Consider the following 17,942-nt stretch of genomic DNA (forward strand, 5'->3'; position numbering starts at 1 on the left):
ATTCACTTATCTAATAATTATTTACAGATAGATGCATGATTCTGGAATCACTTTAAAAAAAATATAGAAAAAACTGCATGAATTGAGCAAGTACCAAACATCAACAATTATAATACTAAGAATAATGGATTTGTAGTTAACACTTAACACCAACTGTTAGCAGTGTTATAAAAATCGAAGGTCATTGACCCGGTAAAAATATTAAATTAATGATTAAATAGTGAGTCACTGATTAAATCACGTTATCAATCACATCATGAACAATAAAAAATAAAGTAACTTGATGAATATATGTATATTTGTATTATATGTATTCAAAAATAATTGTAGCTGAGTGGTTTGGTAATTGTTAAGTTAAATTGCTACACAGGTAAAGCGTGCCCACTACCAAGTTTGAATCTTTCTAGTCTTCACTTTTGCTTTTTAACAAATTGAGTAACGTGCTGGTTGATGTTAGTGTGTTGCAGGATTATTAATTATTAATTAAAGGATATAATTGAGTGGTGTGGAATGTGGATTAGTGCGTGCGTGATGCAAGTATTAGAGCACAGCCGGCGTGGATCAGTGTGAAAAGTCAAGTCAATAAGGAGCAATGTTTAAGTATTTTTGTAGTTTGTAGTTGAAAAAAAAAAAGTTTTTTACCGGTTAAATGCCGAGTTGATCAGTTTATATCAAGTCAAGTGCAGAAAGTGTTGATTGCCGGTCAAACCAATTCGATCCAGTTTTTATAACATTATCTGTTAAGTTAATTTAATGTTACTAAAAGTGGAAATTTTTTATTAAAGAAATAACAAGCAATGTATTACATGTCTAATTCTCCTTAGTTAAAATCTTAAGAGTATGATAGATTTAGAAAATAAAATAAAGGGGGAAGGAAAAAATAAGTAGAATAAAAATAGATTAATATGTGATTTGTTTGATAAAATTAGAGGTGGGTAAGCGGGCTAACCCACCCACATAAGTTTTTATTGACAGCAGATCATGTTAGTTTGTCTTGGTCCTCTTCTGTTCCATTGATCTCACAGGTTAGTCCATGATTCTAATTTAAAAAAAATTATAATTTCAAAATAAATATATTTTTCTCTTAAAAAGATAGTCAATTATACTTAATTATATATATATTTTTAAAAAAAATAAGTCTTAATAAATCTCTAACAAATATTTAATTACAAAAATTTTAACCTAACGAAATAAATTTCAACATAAATGCAAAGAAATTCTGAATTGAACTTTGAGGATTAATTGGGTTTGGGTTGAGTTTAGTGGGTGATTGTAGGTTTACGGGTCAACCCGCGGACCTCACAGTCTAAACCCGCATAGTGCATGGATTATGCAGGATAGACCCAAAATCATACATAGTCACGAATTCTTAAAAAAATTTGATTTGTGACTCGTGTCCTCACTAGTCGATCCATGGACCTAAGTCCATTTACCTGCCCCCAGATAAAATAACAAAATCATATCTTATTAATATATCAAACATCTTATTACAACATAAAAAGATTAAGATGGTTATTTTATGTTAACCTATCCTATTTTGGGCATCAAATTAGCTTGATTTCTTAATCGAATCATACCAAGGAAGGATGTGTCATACATTAGATTCTTTCTTGATTGTTTTTGTCCTATTTGGTAGAGAGGAGAGAAATATTATTGATGGAAATAAAAATTATTAGTAAAATTAGGTAAAAAATTAAATAGAAATTAAAAGCATTTGACTGACGATAAACAAAGAAGAGATAAGAAAAGAGATAGACAAATGAGTGAAAATATGTAAAAAATAATATATTCTCTAAGTGAAAATAAGTGAGGCTCACACTATTAACAAAATTGTTTGTTTTCTAAATCTTCTTTAACAAAATAGTCTAACCAATTTTCATCTTTCGCCCTCCCCCAATTTATTCTCTACCAAAACATTTAGGAATTTGGTTTATCAAAGTGAGAAAAGTGTACTTTAAGGGATAAGTTTGTTGTACACCATCATCTAACCACAAATTATTGTGTATGATGAGTTAATTTGTTGACTTTTATAATAAAATAAATAATTTATCCATTAATAATATAAAGTAATTTATTATTTTTTACACTATCATTTAATTATAATTTATTATGATAAATTTGTTAGCTTTAAATATAATATGAACCCTTCAAAAAATATAAATATGATATGAAATTGCATGCTTATACCAATAAAAAAATGGTACGTAGAAAAGTGTAACTTATAGGTTTAATTATATACCAATTAAAAAAGTACTTGAAAATTCCAAGAAATATTTTTCCCGTGCCTTTCTCTCTCTTGCATGGTAGAGTCTCAAATAATTTTCAAACAAATTGCGTCTTTTTCACTTTACTATTTAAGAAAAATTATATCATTTTCGTACAATCTAGCATTGCCATTGAATGTAATTGTTTATCAGCAGTAGCAACATTGCCCATTGAAAACCACCATAAATATGATTTTTTTTCTGTATATAAATTGGATTTAATACCATGCCACAAAAGTAGTATAAGAACAACATCTCTATCAAATAAGATATGAATCTCCAGTGTCAAATAAGACAGAAATTTGCATAATCAGATGCATTCATAGTAGTAATTATTTTAATTATGTCATTGCAATGAGGCAAATATTGGACAAAGAATAAATTGATACATGATGCATGCTTTCACTGCCTCGTGATGAAACAATAATGGTTTAGTTGATCAATTCAAAGACAAAGTCCACGTTCTGGTTCACGGGCAAATTAAAGTCTCAAATCAAGTTACGTCCTGTCCCAAACTTGCTGCCTTATTCTCCACAACCCAAATGTCGTAAATTAAAAATTAAAATTAAATAACGTCGTCGTAATAAAAAATAATAATACTATAATGATGATGATGATGCATGTCTTAGGCTAAATAGGAACCTATATATATAGCAGAAACATGGTCGATGGAACCATTGAATTAATGACGTGTTTGGTCTGTTTGGAACGAGATTAATTTCTGCATATTATTTTTTAATAAAATTCTTTCATATTGCTTCAAAAAAAAATTGCTCATAAATTTCTGGATTTGGCAATTTATAATATGTCTTGGATATTAAGTTGGACGTGGAAAAGATGACATAGTTCAATTATGCATGGAACATCATCCCTTTGATTAATTTTGTCTTAGTCCCTAGCTGGTAGTAAATTTTTGGACCGATGTTGGTGGGATGGAACGTCGAATGGGTGTGGATGAGAGAATTGGGTAATGTTTGCATGATTGCATATGGTGAAGTTGGGTAAACTTCTTACACTTCCACTATCATTTCCTGCATTTTTCATTAGATTATGAAAAGTTGATTCCGAAGTATATAAAAAAATGCAGGAAGCAATAATATGGGAGTATGGGAAGCAACAGATCATGAAGTTGTTCAGTGGACACGGGTGTTATCTTGTATACATACTTTTTGTAATTTTTTTTGGTTTTCCTTGAAAGTGGTTCATTGTTTCAGGGTTGGGGTGAGAGGGTAGAAATGAGTTACAAATATGTAATGAATCTCACAAGGTATTTGTTAGGGCATGGTACCCTTGGTAATATATTGGTTTTTCTGATTAAAAAAAATTAACTCACTTTGAGGTTTTGTCAAATTACATAAAATACTCGTGTTTCTTTTTATCTCTATACAAACCTCCCCTCATTGTTTTAAGAGCATTACACTGAACATCTTTTTTTTACGTTACACCCCCCTTAAGATTTAAAAAACGTTATATTGTGTGTATTCTCATTAAGGGAGGTCATGGTAAGGGTAAGAAAAGCATGACGTTTTGTGTAATTCGATAAAATTTCGAGGTGTTCAAGTCTTCAAAATAGTTATTCTAAAATAAATAGAAAGAGGGATTAGAGTCATTTGAACTTGCAAAAAAAATTATGACAATGCTAGCTAATAAAAGAAGTCTGATAGAATCATTGAGTAGAATCATTTAAGGTCGATACAATATAATTTATTTTTTTATAGAAAGATTGATACAATATAATTAAACATTAATTATATATGTTGATCGCATTAATGTTCAAGTATATAGGATATATTAAAGGAAAGCAAAGGACTAATATGTCCGACCCATATGATTATTTGGGTCTAAGGTGGGATTTTCACATTCTTAAGGATTAATGGGTCCATCATCAAATATTTTAAGGGATTTATGTTTTCTTTAGTGTGTGCGTTGGCCATGTGTGTGATAATATACTCCTAAGAAAGTAATTCTATTATGAAAGATATTCAAGTGTGAATTATTCTATTCTAACTGGGGGGTTTTATCCTATGGAATATCAGATAAAAGCCCAAAAGTGATATTGTGTACATTATTTGTAAACAAATTTAAATATTAAAATATTATTGTATTTGATATAAACGTTAGATCAAAATTTCTCCTTGCAAGAAACATTCCCAACTAATAAGACTTTGCAGTGCAAGAGTTAGTTAACCCTGCATGCGAGTCATTTGACCATTTCTAAGTGGCTCCAGCTGGTTAATAATTCAAGTGAAAAAGATTCAATGCAATGTGTTGGAGAAGATACCTGTTTTAGTCTGATGATGAATTTGAAGTCATCATTCATTATTAGACACTTAGTCCAAATTCTTGTGAATCACATTTCCACAAAAGTATCCTATGTAACTGTATAGATATTTTTTTTTTGGATGAAGGCAACATGATAGATATTGATAGGACACTGAAAATGAAAGCTCATACAAAATTACTTAACCATCAAATTATTTATTATTTTGGGGGCTCCATCAAGGAGTAAAAAACTCAAACTACAACTCATACAATTCCACTTGGTGCCACTACAATGGGACTCCTAACACTGTGTGTTCCACCTTCTTCAACCCAAACAAGATCCCCAAATGATATATTTTTCTTCTTGTACTTGCTATACTTTATCACAACATCGTAGCTCAGCTTCTCATTTTTATATCTGAATGTTAATGTCTCAGGTGACACCGTCACCACAGAGCCTTTTGGTTGTGTCACCTTGGCTCTGTATGTGGCAGCACCATCTCCAACATTGGTCACTGTCCTCCTAAACTTGTGAACAACTGACCTTGTGTTGTTGCGATAGAAAGCTATAAATGAAGGGTAATTAAGATCAAACGATGGTTTTGCACAATTGTAAGATGTTGATCTTGTAATGGTTAGGATTTGCTTTTGTGTGTACTTCAAAGCACAAAGGAGATTAACATAGTCCTGTGGGGTGGCATCATATACTAAACCTGGATCAAGTGCTTTGTTGGGGTCAATTTGACCAGCTCCAATGGCAAGAGGGGAAGCATATTGAGAAGGGTAACCATAGTCCCTAATTGGATTTTGTGTATTATCAAGAGGACTAGCTGTGGTTACTAGTGCAGACCTTATAGCAGCAGCACTCCATTTAGTGTGTGCAGCTTTCAAAAGAGCAGCAACACCAGAAGCATGAGGGCATGCCATGGATGTTCCAGACAGCAAATTGTAGCCACTGGATAACATCACATTGTTGCCAATTGTTGCTGCTGGTTCTGTAGGAACATAAGCAGCAAGAACATTAGAGCCAGGTGCCATTATGTCAGGCTTCAAGACCCCATGATAGCTTGGTGAAGGACCTCTTGAAGAGTAAATGGTAACAGCTGGTGCTGGCTTTATTCCAACAAATGTTCGTTGAAATTTGATGGTGGCTGTTGGCTTCTTATGGCTTTTTGCATACTTGATCACAGATGGTGCATCCTGTGAGCTGATTACAATAGTTGGAGAGGAAACATGTCCTTCTTCATTTAATAGAGGTTGATCAGAGATAAACACTGCCCCTAACAAACTGGCTTCATCAACAAAACTCCTTTGGTTCATCTTTAACTCAGGGTCTGACTCTGAGTCACATAGAATGATCCCTTGTTTGGCCACTTTGGATAAAAGCTTGACTGAGTTACATGCTGATATATTCTTATTGTAGATAAGTGGAAGATTTTCCACCAAGGCATTTGCTGGAAACAAGGTCCAACCAATAATGGTTTGTCCATTTCCAAGAATTAGAGTACCAAATGTGCGGTCTATGGTGCCTGCAGCTACAGTCAGAAGCCAGGGGATTCCATTGTGCAAGGTACCAAGATCAGGACCTTCATTACCAGCAGAAGATGAAACCACCACCCCTTTTTCCATTGCTGCAAAAGAAGCTATTGCTATAGGGTCCTCATAAAGTGGAACACCATCAAACCCCATAGAGATGGAAATCACATCAACTCCATCAGCAATGGCTTGGTCGATTCCAGCCAAAACATCTGAGGCTACACGACCCTCGTCAAAAATGACCTTGTACATGGCAAGCCTAGCTCTTGGGGCAATGCCTCTAGCCACCCCTTTAGCATAGCCAAAGTAAGAGGCTCCATGAACATAGTTGCCAGCAATTGTTGATGATGTGTGAGTTCCATGACCCACGGTGTCTCTAGCTGAGTTCATGCTGATTTTTACCTTGGAATTTGCAGCAATCACACCTTTGTTGAAATATCTAGCTCCAATTAGTTTGAAGTTGCACATGGAAGTGTTGAAGTCTTGTCCTTCCTCACAGGTCCCTTTCCATTTGTTTGGAATTTTCTTAGTCATTCCTTCATCTTTAAAGCTTTCACTCTCAGGCCACACACCAGTGTCAATAACACCTACAATGACATCCTCCCCAAAATTTGAGGCATGCCATAGGCCACTAGAAGAGTCTAGGGAGAGAAATTCAGAAGTGTGAGTGGTGTCTATGGTGACATTTCTGTCTGGATATGCTGCAACAAAGCCATGAGAGTTCTTAACAGCCTCCAACTCTTCTAATGTTAGTACAGCACTAAAACCATACATGGCATGGTTATAGGAGTACACTAGTTTCTGTGATTGGTTAGATGAGTGACCAAGTTTTGCTGATTTTATGGAATCAATGGTGGATTCAAACCAATCATGATGGGTTGTGAAAACATGAGGAAAAAGGGATTTGTCCATGTGGACTATATATGTGGAAGTCTCAGCACTGCCATGAAGAGCCAATAGAAACCAGTGAGTAATGAGGAGCATGAATGGAAATGGAAACACAAAGTTAAGCTTAGGCCTCATCATTGTTTATGAAACTGAATGAAAATTTCTGAGTTTGAACAAGTTGATCAGATCATTCAGCATATATAGGAATTTTAAGTATGTTTAATACCAATGATGTTGACATGTGTAATTGTTACGGAACTGAGGGTAATTTCAATGCAAAATAATTGGACAGATTTTTTTTTCTTGCAGAGAAGGTGCTTTATGATGAGAAAAGTATAGACTGCTTATTTTTCTTATAATTATTGATGCAATGTAACAAATCTCATGTAAGATTTCTGTATTGTACCAAATTAATTACCAATCAGATAGATACAATTGTTTATGGTATATGCATGGGCAGATCAACAAGATTTCATTGTACACGCATAGTTTTTATTAGGGCAATAATACAAATAGTCAAATATAGTTGTGTCGACATGCATGTGTGGTGGTTACATAAAGTATTATCAAGAGAGGAATAAGAGTAACGAGAGAGACAGAAGTGCATACGAAACTCTGAAAGGAAAAATAACTGTATAAAATCGAGGGCCTTATTTGTTAGATTCCATCTTCCATTTATGTATATATTAAAAGCTATGTATAATCTGGAAAAAAAAAAAACCCAGCCATGTATAACAGGCATTGAAAAGTGAAAACACTCTAATTGAATAAAAAAATAGTAAATGCACGTTAATGAAAATAAAATCAACTATCAATCGTAATTAAAATAGTACAAGAAGTCGCATCATGTCCCTAAAAGATTACAAAAAAGCCTTTTTTTTCCTTGTTTTCTATTTAAATAATAAAAATTTCTCCTCAAGAGTTATTTCTTTCTTTGATATTATTTTTATTTTGGGGTTACAAGTAACGATATTATTATATATTACGATCCATAATTGGATGGTAATATTTTTTTAATTTCAGTATATTTAAAATAAATCTTATATTTAATATCATGTAAAGTTTAAAAACATTCAATACTTTCATTATTTAGAATTATTAGTAAGAAGATCTATTATGGTATTATGAACTATTCATCTACAATACATCTTTAACGTAACTTTTTTTGTAAAATCTTTTAACTATAAATATCTATTTATTCTTTAATTGATGTTCTTACAATACTACATTGGTTAGGAGCACCTAAGAATATTTTTTTATTAGTGGAACACCTTAAGAATATACAAAAGCCAAATAGTATCGCAGGAAATCCATAATTGCATTTATTTTCCAATGAGTAGAAACAAGAAGCATCGCGATTATAGGAGACGTGTTGGATTAATTAACGTCAAAGAATCAAAAAGGTCCTAACATATTTGTTTCTAGCTTTGGAAGCTTCGCTCAATTTTCTTAAAATAGTAAATGAATTTTTTATATTATAAAATATTGATTTTTCAAAAAAAAAATGTTTTTTCTTAATTAATTCACTTTTTATATTCTCTTTTAACTTATTATACAATAATTCTTATCATTTTTTAATTTAGAACAAATTAAATATAATTTTTTATCTTAACTGATATTTTAGCATGCACAATGCACAAGATCAATATTTATTTTTATATAAATAAAGTTTAAGATTAATAAATAGTTTTAAAGTTATAAATCATATTATAATTGAAATCATAATAAATGAATATTTTTAAATATATAAATTGTATTTTAAATTTAAGATAAATCATTTAAATTTTTATATAAGGTTACTTTTTAAATATTGTCAAATTTTAAAAAATAAATATTGAAATTCAATTTAGAGATAAATATAACATATAATTTTGAATTAGTTTAGAGGATAGTATGTGAAATGTACCTTTAAGAGGGTGGAGGAAGAATTTTGAGATTGACTAATTGAGAATATGCTGTGGGTGAGAAAATCACTTTTCAAATGTTGCTTTGTTATGGGTATTTTTTAACTTATTGAATTAAAGACTAATTTTACTTATAATACATGATTATTGTTAATTTAAGACAATTTTACACATCGTAAAAATTAAACATAAATTTTTTCATTAAATAGATCATTCTTTCACATTTGATCGAAATATCTTTTAATTTATAATACAAGAGTAAATTTGATTTATTAAAAATTATAATAAAATAATTCTAATTTATATAATCAAATAATAAATAATATATGCACTAATAATATAATTTTATGATGTTATCTAATCATAAATAATCATATATATATATATATATATATATATATATATAAAAGTTTATTTTCATTTAGAATAATTATCTTTAAAATGATATATAAAAATGAGTTCTAATTAATTGAGAAAGAAAAAAGCTTTACGCGAATTGTGTAGGCCTGTTAAATTCTTACATAACTATATAAAAATATATTGATTCTATGCATATGGAGGAGATAAAAAAAATTAATCTCTTCTTTCAATTTTTTTTTTTTTTACAAAACTCAAAGTCAAGATATTACTTAAAGATATATACTAAGTTGGTAAAACATTCATCTTAGTTTACATTAAATTTCTTTTCGAATGATTTTAACAATGCACCTTTTTACAAAACTTTAATGCATTTAATATATATATATATATATATATATTTCGAGTTTAATACCAAATTTTTATGTACCGGGTAACATCTTTAAATAAACAAAACTATCTAGTTTGGGGGAGGGGGAATCTGGCTAACACTATTAATAATTGTTTATCTTTGAGTGAGATTGAAGATTTTGATTTAATTATAATCCAACTAGAAAATTTCTTATACAATGTACTGATATTTTTTATTTTAAATAAAATTTAAAGAGTGGATATTTTAATTAGTAATATATTTTTAGTCATGAGAAAGTTCTAATTTTGGTCTTTATAATTTATTTATTTATTTTCCACTCCTCTAAAAATTTAAATTATTGTTGTTACTTCTTATAAAATAAGTGAACTTTGGTTTAGGTCCCTGTAATTATTTTTTAAAATTATCATCCTCTAAAATCATTCTTTTTTAACACTCATTTTAAGATAAATAGATAACATTTGTTTTATGGATAATGAAATTTTTTAGAGTTATCAAATGCTGACATTAACCATCGATACTAATAAGTAGCACTTGAAAATTATTTAATCTTTGGCTAATGAGTATCACATAATAGTAGAGAACAAAGACAATAATGATTTGAATTTTTTGAAGGTGAAAGGTAGAGAAAATATTTATAAGAACTAAAATCAAAACTTGCTTATTTTATAAAGATTAAAAATATATTTAAGTCTAAATATTTTTATAACATTAGTTTGAAAAATAAATTAAAATGATAAGACTATTAAAATTGAAAGAAAAATGTGAAGAGACTTATTTTGTACGTTAAACATATTTTCACTGTATATCAACTAATAGTCTCATTAGAAGTTTATTTTATAAAATAATCTATTATCAATAATTCATAATAATATGCCGTTACCAATTAAACTTAAAAAAGAAACATTATTAAACTATTTTTTTAATACTTTAAGGGAAAGAGATAGTTAAATAAGTATAGTTAGGATAGTTAAAAAGAAAGAGCATCAATAGTAATGAAGGCGTCAACTTCAACAACTTCTGTTTTTTTTTTTATATAAAAAAAAAACTACCTATATATAATTAAAAAAATTAAAAATTGATACGACTGAAACTAATTTTAAAATAGTAAATTGAGAGTTAATTAACTTTTTTGGTAAATAATTAATCTTCTGTTAATTCTATTCTATTAATATAAAGATACTATTTTAAACATTTTGGAAGTATTTGTTTACAATTAAACTTCATTAATAATTCCTGTATTTTATTTATTAACGTCGATTCGAATTCTGATCATACTTCTAAATTTACATGCAGTGACTTGTAATTCTCAATGACAAAAAGAAAGCACTGAGAAAGGATTGTTTAACAGATCTATTATAATTAACAATTCCAAAACATCCTACAAATCAACCTAGCTAATTCCCTATACATTATCGCCATTTTTCTCTCTTGTCACAACTTTTTATCATAATTTTTTTTTCATAATTTCACTTTAAATTATTTTCCCTCCACTTCATATCTCTCTCCATCCATCTCTATGGTGTCATTCACGACTCTTATTTTCACAAGTAATAACCTAGACCTATTTATCAAATTGTTCCTTTTATTCATCTTTTTCTCTTTCTTCATTTGTGTGTGTTACATCTATATTTTTGTGCATTATGATTAATAAAACAATGAAAATATATTAACTATGGTAATAGTGGTGACGATAATCATAATCAAAACCACCTCAAGTATCCATTCATGTAATAAACTCCTAGCACACTTTCCCTTATATTAGCAAGACCAACAATGAGGCAACAATTTATGACCATGACACCATATGCTCAATATACATTGAGGACTACGAGGATTCGGAGATGCTAAGGATAATGCTGCAATTTCGTCATTATTTTCATAGAGATTATGTTGACGTGTGGTTGAAGATCAACACGTTGTGTCTCGTTTGTAGAAACTCGCTCTTGGAAATTAGTAATAATGGTGACACTTCCTTAGATTACATCTAATATATTATATTACATTTGTTTTTTTTTTTATAAGAAATAAGTTACCATGTAAAATTGTTTCTTATAATAAGGAATCAAGGTGGTATAATTCTATATGATGAAATAGTTTTGCATAAAAAAAATAATTTCCTGCGGTAATTCGATTTGTCTAGTTTCTTTTTTTAATTTGGTTTTACGTGACATTTGGGAAACCGTGAGTTGTAGGTGTTTAGAATATTGAGGAGATTGATTAGTTGGAGAAGTTGTGTTGTATACCTTTTGAAAAATGATGAATGTAGATTTTTTAGGTATATGACTATATGTGCGGAGAGAGAGAGAGAGAGTAAGTATAGAAAAAGAGAGAAAGTGGTAAATATGTTATATGTGATTGGTAATGAAGAGAAAGAGGCAGAAAAATGGGGTGAAGAGGCTTCTTAATTTTCTCACCAAAAAGTTAATTTGAAAATTCAATGATGTGATGATCTTCTTTTTTTTTTTATTGAAAAATTTGAGCAGTAGATTCTTAACGCCGCAGGAGCTTTATCGAATATGAAAAAAATCACAAGAGTGTTTTTTTTAATCAATATACAATCTCAAAAACTAATTTTATTTGTAAATATTTTTTGTTGGATCTTTTGAAATAAAAATTTGTTTATTTTGTGAATCTCTATGCTTCAAGATGTGTGAACTAAATCTTAATTAAATTTGAATTGATTTAAACTTATATTTTTTAAATTCATAAATTTACCTATATTTATCCATTTAAACTAAGGTACGTAAGAAACTAAATTATTCAAATAAAATAATTTAAAAATTAATTAAAATATTTTTTTTCCACAGTGGAATGTTAAACACATGAAAACTTGGTATGTAATTTGTACCTTGTACAAGACTATTATATATGGATATATAATTTATGTTCAAATAAAAATATTAAATAAAGTAAAGTCATTTTAATTTTTATGTAGTGGAGATCAATTTAAACATATTTATTGTTTTAAATAGTTAGTTAAGAAGATTATTTGAGTTTAATTCATTCTGGTGCATCGGACCTAACTCCTTTCAAAATAGAACCAGGGTTTGCTCAACATATATCTAAGATTAAATATTTTATTTAAATTATTATATATTTTAAAGTTATTTGAAACATTTTAAGATATAAAATAATTTATTTTACGGTTAGGATTGATAAAATAATAATAAAATTAAGATCACAACATTATTATTTGAAAACACTGACTAAAAGCATAAATGGGATAAAAATTTTGGATATAAGACTGATAAAATAATTGTTGACAACTAAAAAGTGGAAATTTAAAAATATCAAGCACTTGAAAACATAATTAACTCTTCGTTACGTTGATCACTTTTTCATAAATTTTAAATTGACAAATACTAACCAGTGTATTTATGACTTGATTTATGATTTTTACAATAAATATTTTTTATTTTAATTTTTTAATTAATGACTTAATGGCTCATGGTCATCCTATCCTTTTAAATTATATATGGACTCTTGTTGCCTCTTCCACTATTCCATTGACGTGAGCCGTGGGTACAAATTTCAACCATAATTATGGTTTCCGCAACAAAATGGAAACTGGTTTGATGAGTAATGAATCTAATGATTGATGTTTATGGTTCACTGAAACCCTAAGTCATTTTTTTTATTAAAAAGTTTTAGGTGAATGCGATACATTATCAATGCAAATATCCCACTAACTTCAAATAAAGTATGAGTTCTACTAGAATATTATTCTTGTTGTGTTGCTATTATAAGAATCTTTTAATCAATTTATAATTTATTTTTAAATAATTAATTTAGTTAATCATATTAAATTTATTATTTATTTATATTATCATTTTAAAATTATTTTTTTTATCTCTCTATTTACTTGATTAAGTCTTATTGATATTTGGAGAAAGAATAATTAAATAAAAATATATAAGAAAAAATAATTAATACATCTAAAAAATAAAAATAATCTTATAAAAAAGAATAAATAAATTTTTTAAAATAATCTTATAATTAGATAAAGAGTATTATATATGAGCTAACAATGAACATCTAGTTTTCGGAAGTTTGAAATTATTTACTTTTAATTCCTGCATATATATTTTTCTGAATAATTTATTCCTAAATTGCTCACTTTTTAGTTTTTTGTTAGCCTAAAGAAGAGACTAAAAAATAAACATTTTCATACTTCAGGAGACTACATTGATAAATTTGTGTACCATTCATAATATAAATATACATAATATCTATTATTTGCACTGCACTGTTAACAAAATAAAAAAATGAAACAATTTGAAAAAAATATTTAGACTTTTGTTAAATAATAATAATAATTTAAAAGTTAATGATAATCATGATAATGAATGTAATGACAATCATGATGGAGATAATGATAATGATAATTGTGATCGTAATTATAATTGTAAAGTGATGGGTTAAGATGTTGAAAAAAAATAATGATGTATATAATAATGATAATTGTGATGTTGTAGAAATTTAATTTTTGTTTGGTGATTCTTTTAAATATTAAATGGTTGCATGAGCTTTAATTTGAATTATTAAGTATTTTAATATAGGTGTTCCATTTTAATTTAATAATTGATTTGTTTACGGATAGGAATCAAAGATAAATATATGAAAACTTTGATGTATAATAACTAATATATTTTTCCCAATAAACTGAATTAGATTGTTTGATAATTTAACAAATGAGATCAGCTGTTTTTACAATTTTTTGTCTATTTTATCCTTATTAAATGTACACACTCAAATAATTGCATGCGACTAAAAAAAGAAAGAAGCCACAATTTATTAAAATCATTGATGATCTATGTTTGTAAAGTTAAAGACTAAATTATGTTGTTGAATGGATTGTAATTGGAAGGATTTAGGGATTGTGGGTGTCTTTCTCGAACCCAATATCCGATCATGGCCCTCAAAGACAAACGTTATAAACTCAATTATCAATTATGCTTCCCTCTTTTCATGACATCATAAATTATATCATTATATATATATATATATATATATCAAAAGTTAATACTCCTCTCTTGTAAAATATGCTTGGGAGTGGGGTTTTAAAGGAAAGTAATTTTTTTCCCTAATTTGTAAATAAAATAAATAAATAATATATTAACATAACTTAGGTATGTTTGATTGTATTTTTGTTTTTTAATTTTAAAAATTATTTTATAAAACAATTTTTAAAAACTATTTCTTTGAAGAATAGGAACGGGGTAAGATGTAAGAGTGAAAGGAAGAACACGGGTTACAAAACAATTTCAAGTAATTATACTGGAGTTGAGTTGTATAACTTTTCACTTATGACTAGGAACTTTTATGTTTATTTTATTTTATTTTTAGGAGAGGACCTTTTATGATAGATATTGGTGGATAAACATTTTTTCACATATTTTAAGAGAATGATAATTAATATATGATCTATTCGAAGTTGCAACGGGTACGAAACTGATGTCTAAGTTTTTTTTTTTTTTTATGTTTTACTTTCTCACTGTACACGCTTTTTTTTTTATTCTAACTTTACACGTTGATTTGCTTTAGAAGATTTAAATCATTTTTCATGTCTTATACTTGTTCCATGCTCTCGTGTGCACATAGTAGAAATTTGTAAGGGAAATTCATAAAAAAAAAAAATAATAATAATAATAAATAAATAAATAAATAGTAATGGATAGTTTCATCTTGCAAAAGCCAAACAATGTTTGTAATGCTTCCAGGGACAAAACTCACAAAAATCCACTGCGTCAAATAGGGTTGTGTAATGAAGACAGAGATAGATGAATAAATCTAAGATGTTTTGGTGAAAATGAATATTTAATGAAACAAATATAAACGATTTAGCTTATATATAGTATTGTTTAAATGGAATTATTATTGTACTTTTCTAAGCCTAATTCGAATTCATGATGTTGAGATTTGATTAGGTCATTTCATTCTCAACATTACAAATCACTGAGCTAATTTGTTCCAACACTCGCTTTCTTCCCACCCCACGACACCCAAAACACAATACCAAACTTTTCTCAGTTGTGGCGAGCACGAACAAAAGCTGCAGTGAACCCCAAACACTTTTCTTACGGCAACTCCGATTACAACCTCACACACCACCACCATCACACAATCACCCTCCAAACCATTATCCCAAAATCAAAATAAAAAAGAATACAGAACCGAAAAGAGGACAAAAGAATAAAACAGACACCAAAAGAAAGAGTAGTGCCTTGTAATCGATAGTGGTAGTTGATTGTTGATTCCCCTCCACTGCCAAGTACCAACCTCCAAAACCAAAGTGGAGAAAGGCAAAGTCGTAATAAAAGAAAGTGCAAAGTTCCAACGCTAGCACAAACTTTCTCTAATTCTAGCACACTAATATATGTTTGAATTTAAGGGTTTTTTTTTTTGTTATCATATTAGTATGAAATATTTATTGATTTTGTCGATGAATAGTTTTCATTAGAAAGTTTGACTGACCATCTTTAGTAAAATTCTTTCCTTTCAAACACGTTTTCTTCATTTATCATGCTCGAACATGAGATCTTGTTTTACAAGATCAAGTTTAGTATAACCCGAAGTAATGACTCGTTGGTTGTTTGACTTTAAGTTTAGAAGCCTTAACCAATATTGTAAGTAAAAAAGCAAAAACAAGTTATCTCCCAAATTAAATCATGATTTAGAACTTACTTGACCAAACACTTCTTTAACTTTCTCTTAATTTTTGTTTGACACACCAAGAAGGTATTCTCATTAATAGTTGGAGAACCTCTAGGTCAATAAATCATGATTAGTTACTTTTTAAATGTTTTACTTTTTCAATAAATATTTATTATATACGCACAATAAAAATCAAAAATATATTTATTTGATGTCTAAAACCAATTCTTGCTATGAGATATGTTTCATGTACCCGTATAGCTAAGAACCTCTAAACTTAGGGAATCTTAGCCAAACATAGGGTCAAATTAGTGTTCTTGAGAACTCTATAAATCTAATTAAGGACAAAGAAGAATCTAGTTTATCTTAACCTAGTTGCTATTTAGACATCATTACATTTAATCTTGGAGACAAAGGTAAGGTCATTCATTCTTATTTATTATTTTCATTTATTATATTTGGAGAGAGTGCTAATTAGAAGTCAGAGTGCCTTTACAAGTACTCAATCTTGTAGTAGAGCACAACATAAATTACCATGAAGGATTTAGATATGTAGAGGAGATATGTAGAGGAGAAAATTACTGTAGTATCCTCATATAGGTACATTTGATATAAAGTTCATCACTTAAACTAACTTAGACATACCTCATAATTATGTTTAGAATAAATAGTAACAAGTGTAATAGGTCTTAGATTGACATCTAACTATAAAAAATTGTAGGTGATAAATTTGTTGAGTATTAAAATAAGGGTTTTGCTAACCGGTTGGTTATGGAATTAAAAGATGAAAAGTTTTATTGAAAATTATATGAAAACACAATTAACAATTATAAAGAAATACATTTTTCGTATTTCAATAAAAAAAAATATTTATCTTCCTACTTTTCTAATTAGTGCCCTTCTCTAAGGGTACTAAGGATACTAGTTAGTATTTGGCTTAAAATAATTACTACTCTCGACAAGTTTCACACCCTTACAAACTTGCTTAAGACTAATCACTTTATTGGATCACCCCTCTCGAGCCAACTTTATTGATAAATCAAACTTTTCTAACCACCTCACTCTATATACTTGGAGACTTATTTAGTGCATATTCCTTGAAACACACAACCATCAATGGCACAAGCATGCATGAACATTGCACACAAGGAAACATCTAACATAATCCACAATCTTAAGTAACCCTCTAACTAGACAAGATCAAATAACAACATTAAACCATCAAACATGTCACTCATTAATTCCCATAAATATTACAATTATTACCTTTAGTAAAATTTACTAGATACGTTTGATTCATATACTCGTATCGTTATTTTGTTAAACATTAACCGAGACATCAAAATCTCTACAAGTAGGTTCTCTTGACATTAGACGACAATGATTTATAAATATTTGGTTGATCCTCCCAATTTTGAAGCAAAATAATTTGTTACTATTTGGTTGATCCTTCCTATCCTAATGCAACTCGCGGCAAGAGTTTAACCCTAACTTATAAGTAATACTAATGATAATTTTGAATTAGTTGATAGTAAAAATCATATGGGATGAACTCTCTTTTCTTTTGTACAATAATTTTAATAATATCAAAATTTATGAACTCATGAATACTTGGTTATTTTTTTCCTAGTAGTCCAACCCAATGGTTATGGCTATTAAACTCTTATGCTTAAAAATTCAAAATCAATTGCAGTCTATTTAAAG

At 28.6% G+C, this 17,942-nt stretch overlaps 1 protein-coding gene across 1 annotated transcript; it reads right to left on the reverse strand.

The window, feature by feature from the left end:
* Positions 1–4,722: 4,722 nt before the first annotated feature.
* Positions 4,723–7,197, reverse strand: LOC114395078 (subtilisin-like protease SBT1.9). The gene has a single exon (XM_028356778.1). It carries the CDS (start codon positions 7,086–7,088, stop codon positions 4,791–4,793), a length of 2,298 nt encoding a protein of 765 aa, XP_028212579.1. The 5' UTR covers positions 7,089–7,197; the 3' UTR covers positions 4,723–4,790.
* Between the last annotated feature and the right edge of the window lie 10,745 nt (positions 7,198–17,942).

The sequence above is a fragment of the Glycine soja genome, chromosome 18 (assembly GCF_004193775.1).
Source record: "Glycine soja cultivar W05 chromosome 18, ASM419377v2, whole genome shotgun sequence".
NCBI classification, from domain to species: domain Eukaryota; kingdom Viridiplantae; phylum Streptophyta; class Magnoliopsida; order Fabales; family Fabaceae; genus Glycine; species Glycine soja.

Excerpts from the sequence above, each read along its gene's own strand:
- LOC114395078 (XM_028356778.1), bottom strand. The coding sequence starts at position 7,088 with ATGATGAGGCCTAAGCTTAACTTTGTGTTTCCATTTCCATTCATGCTC.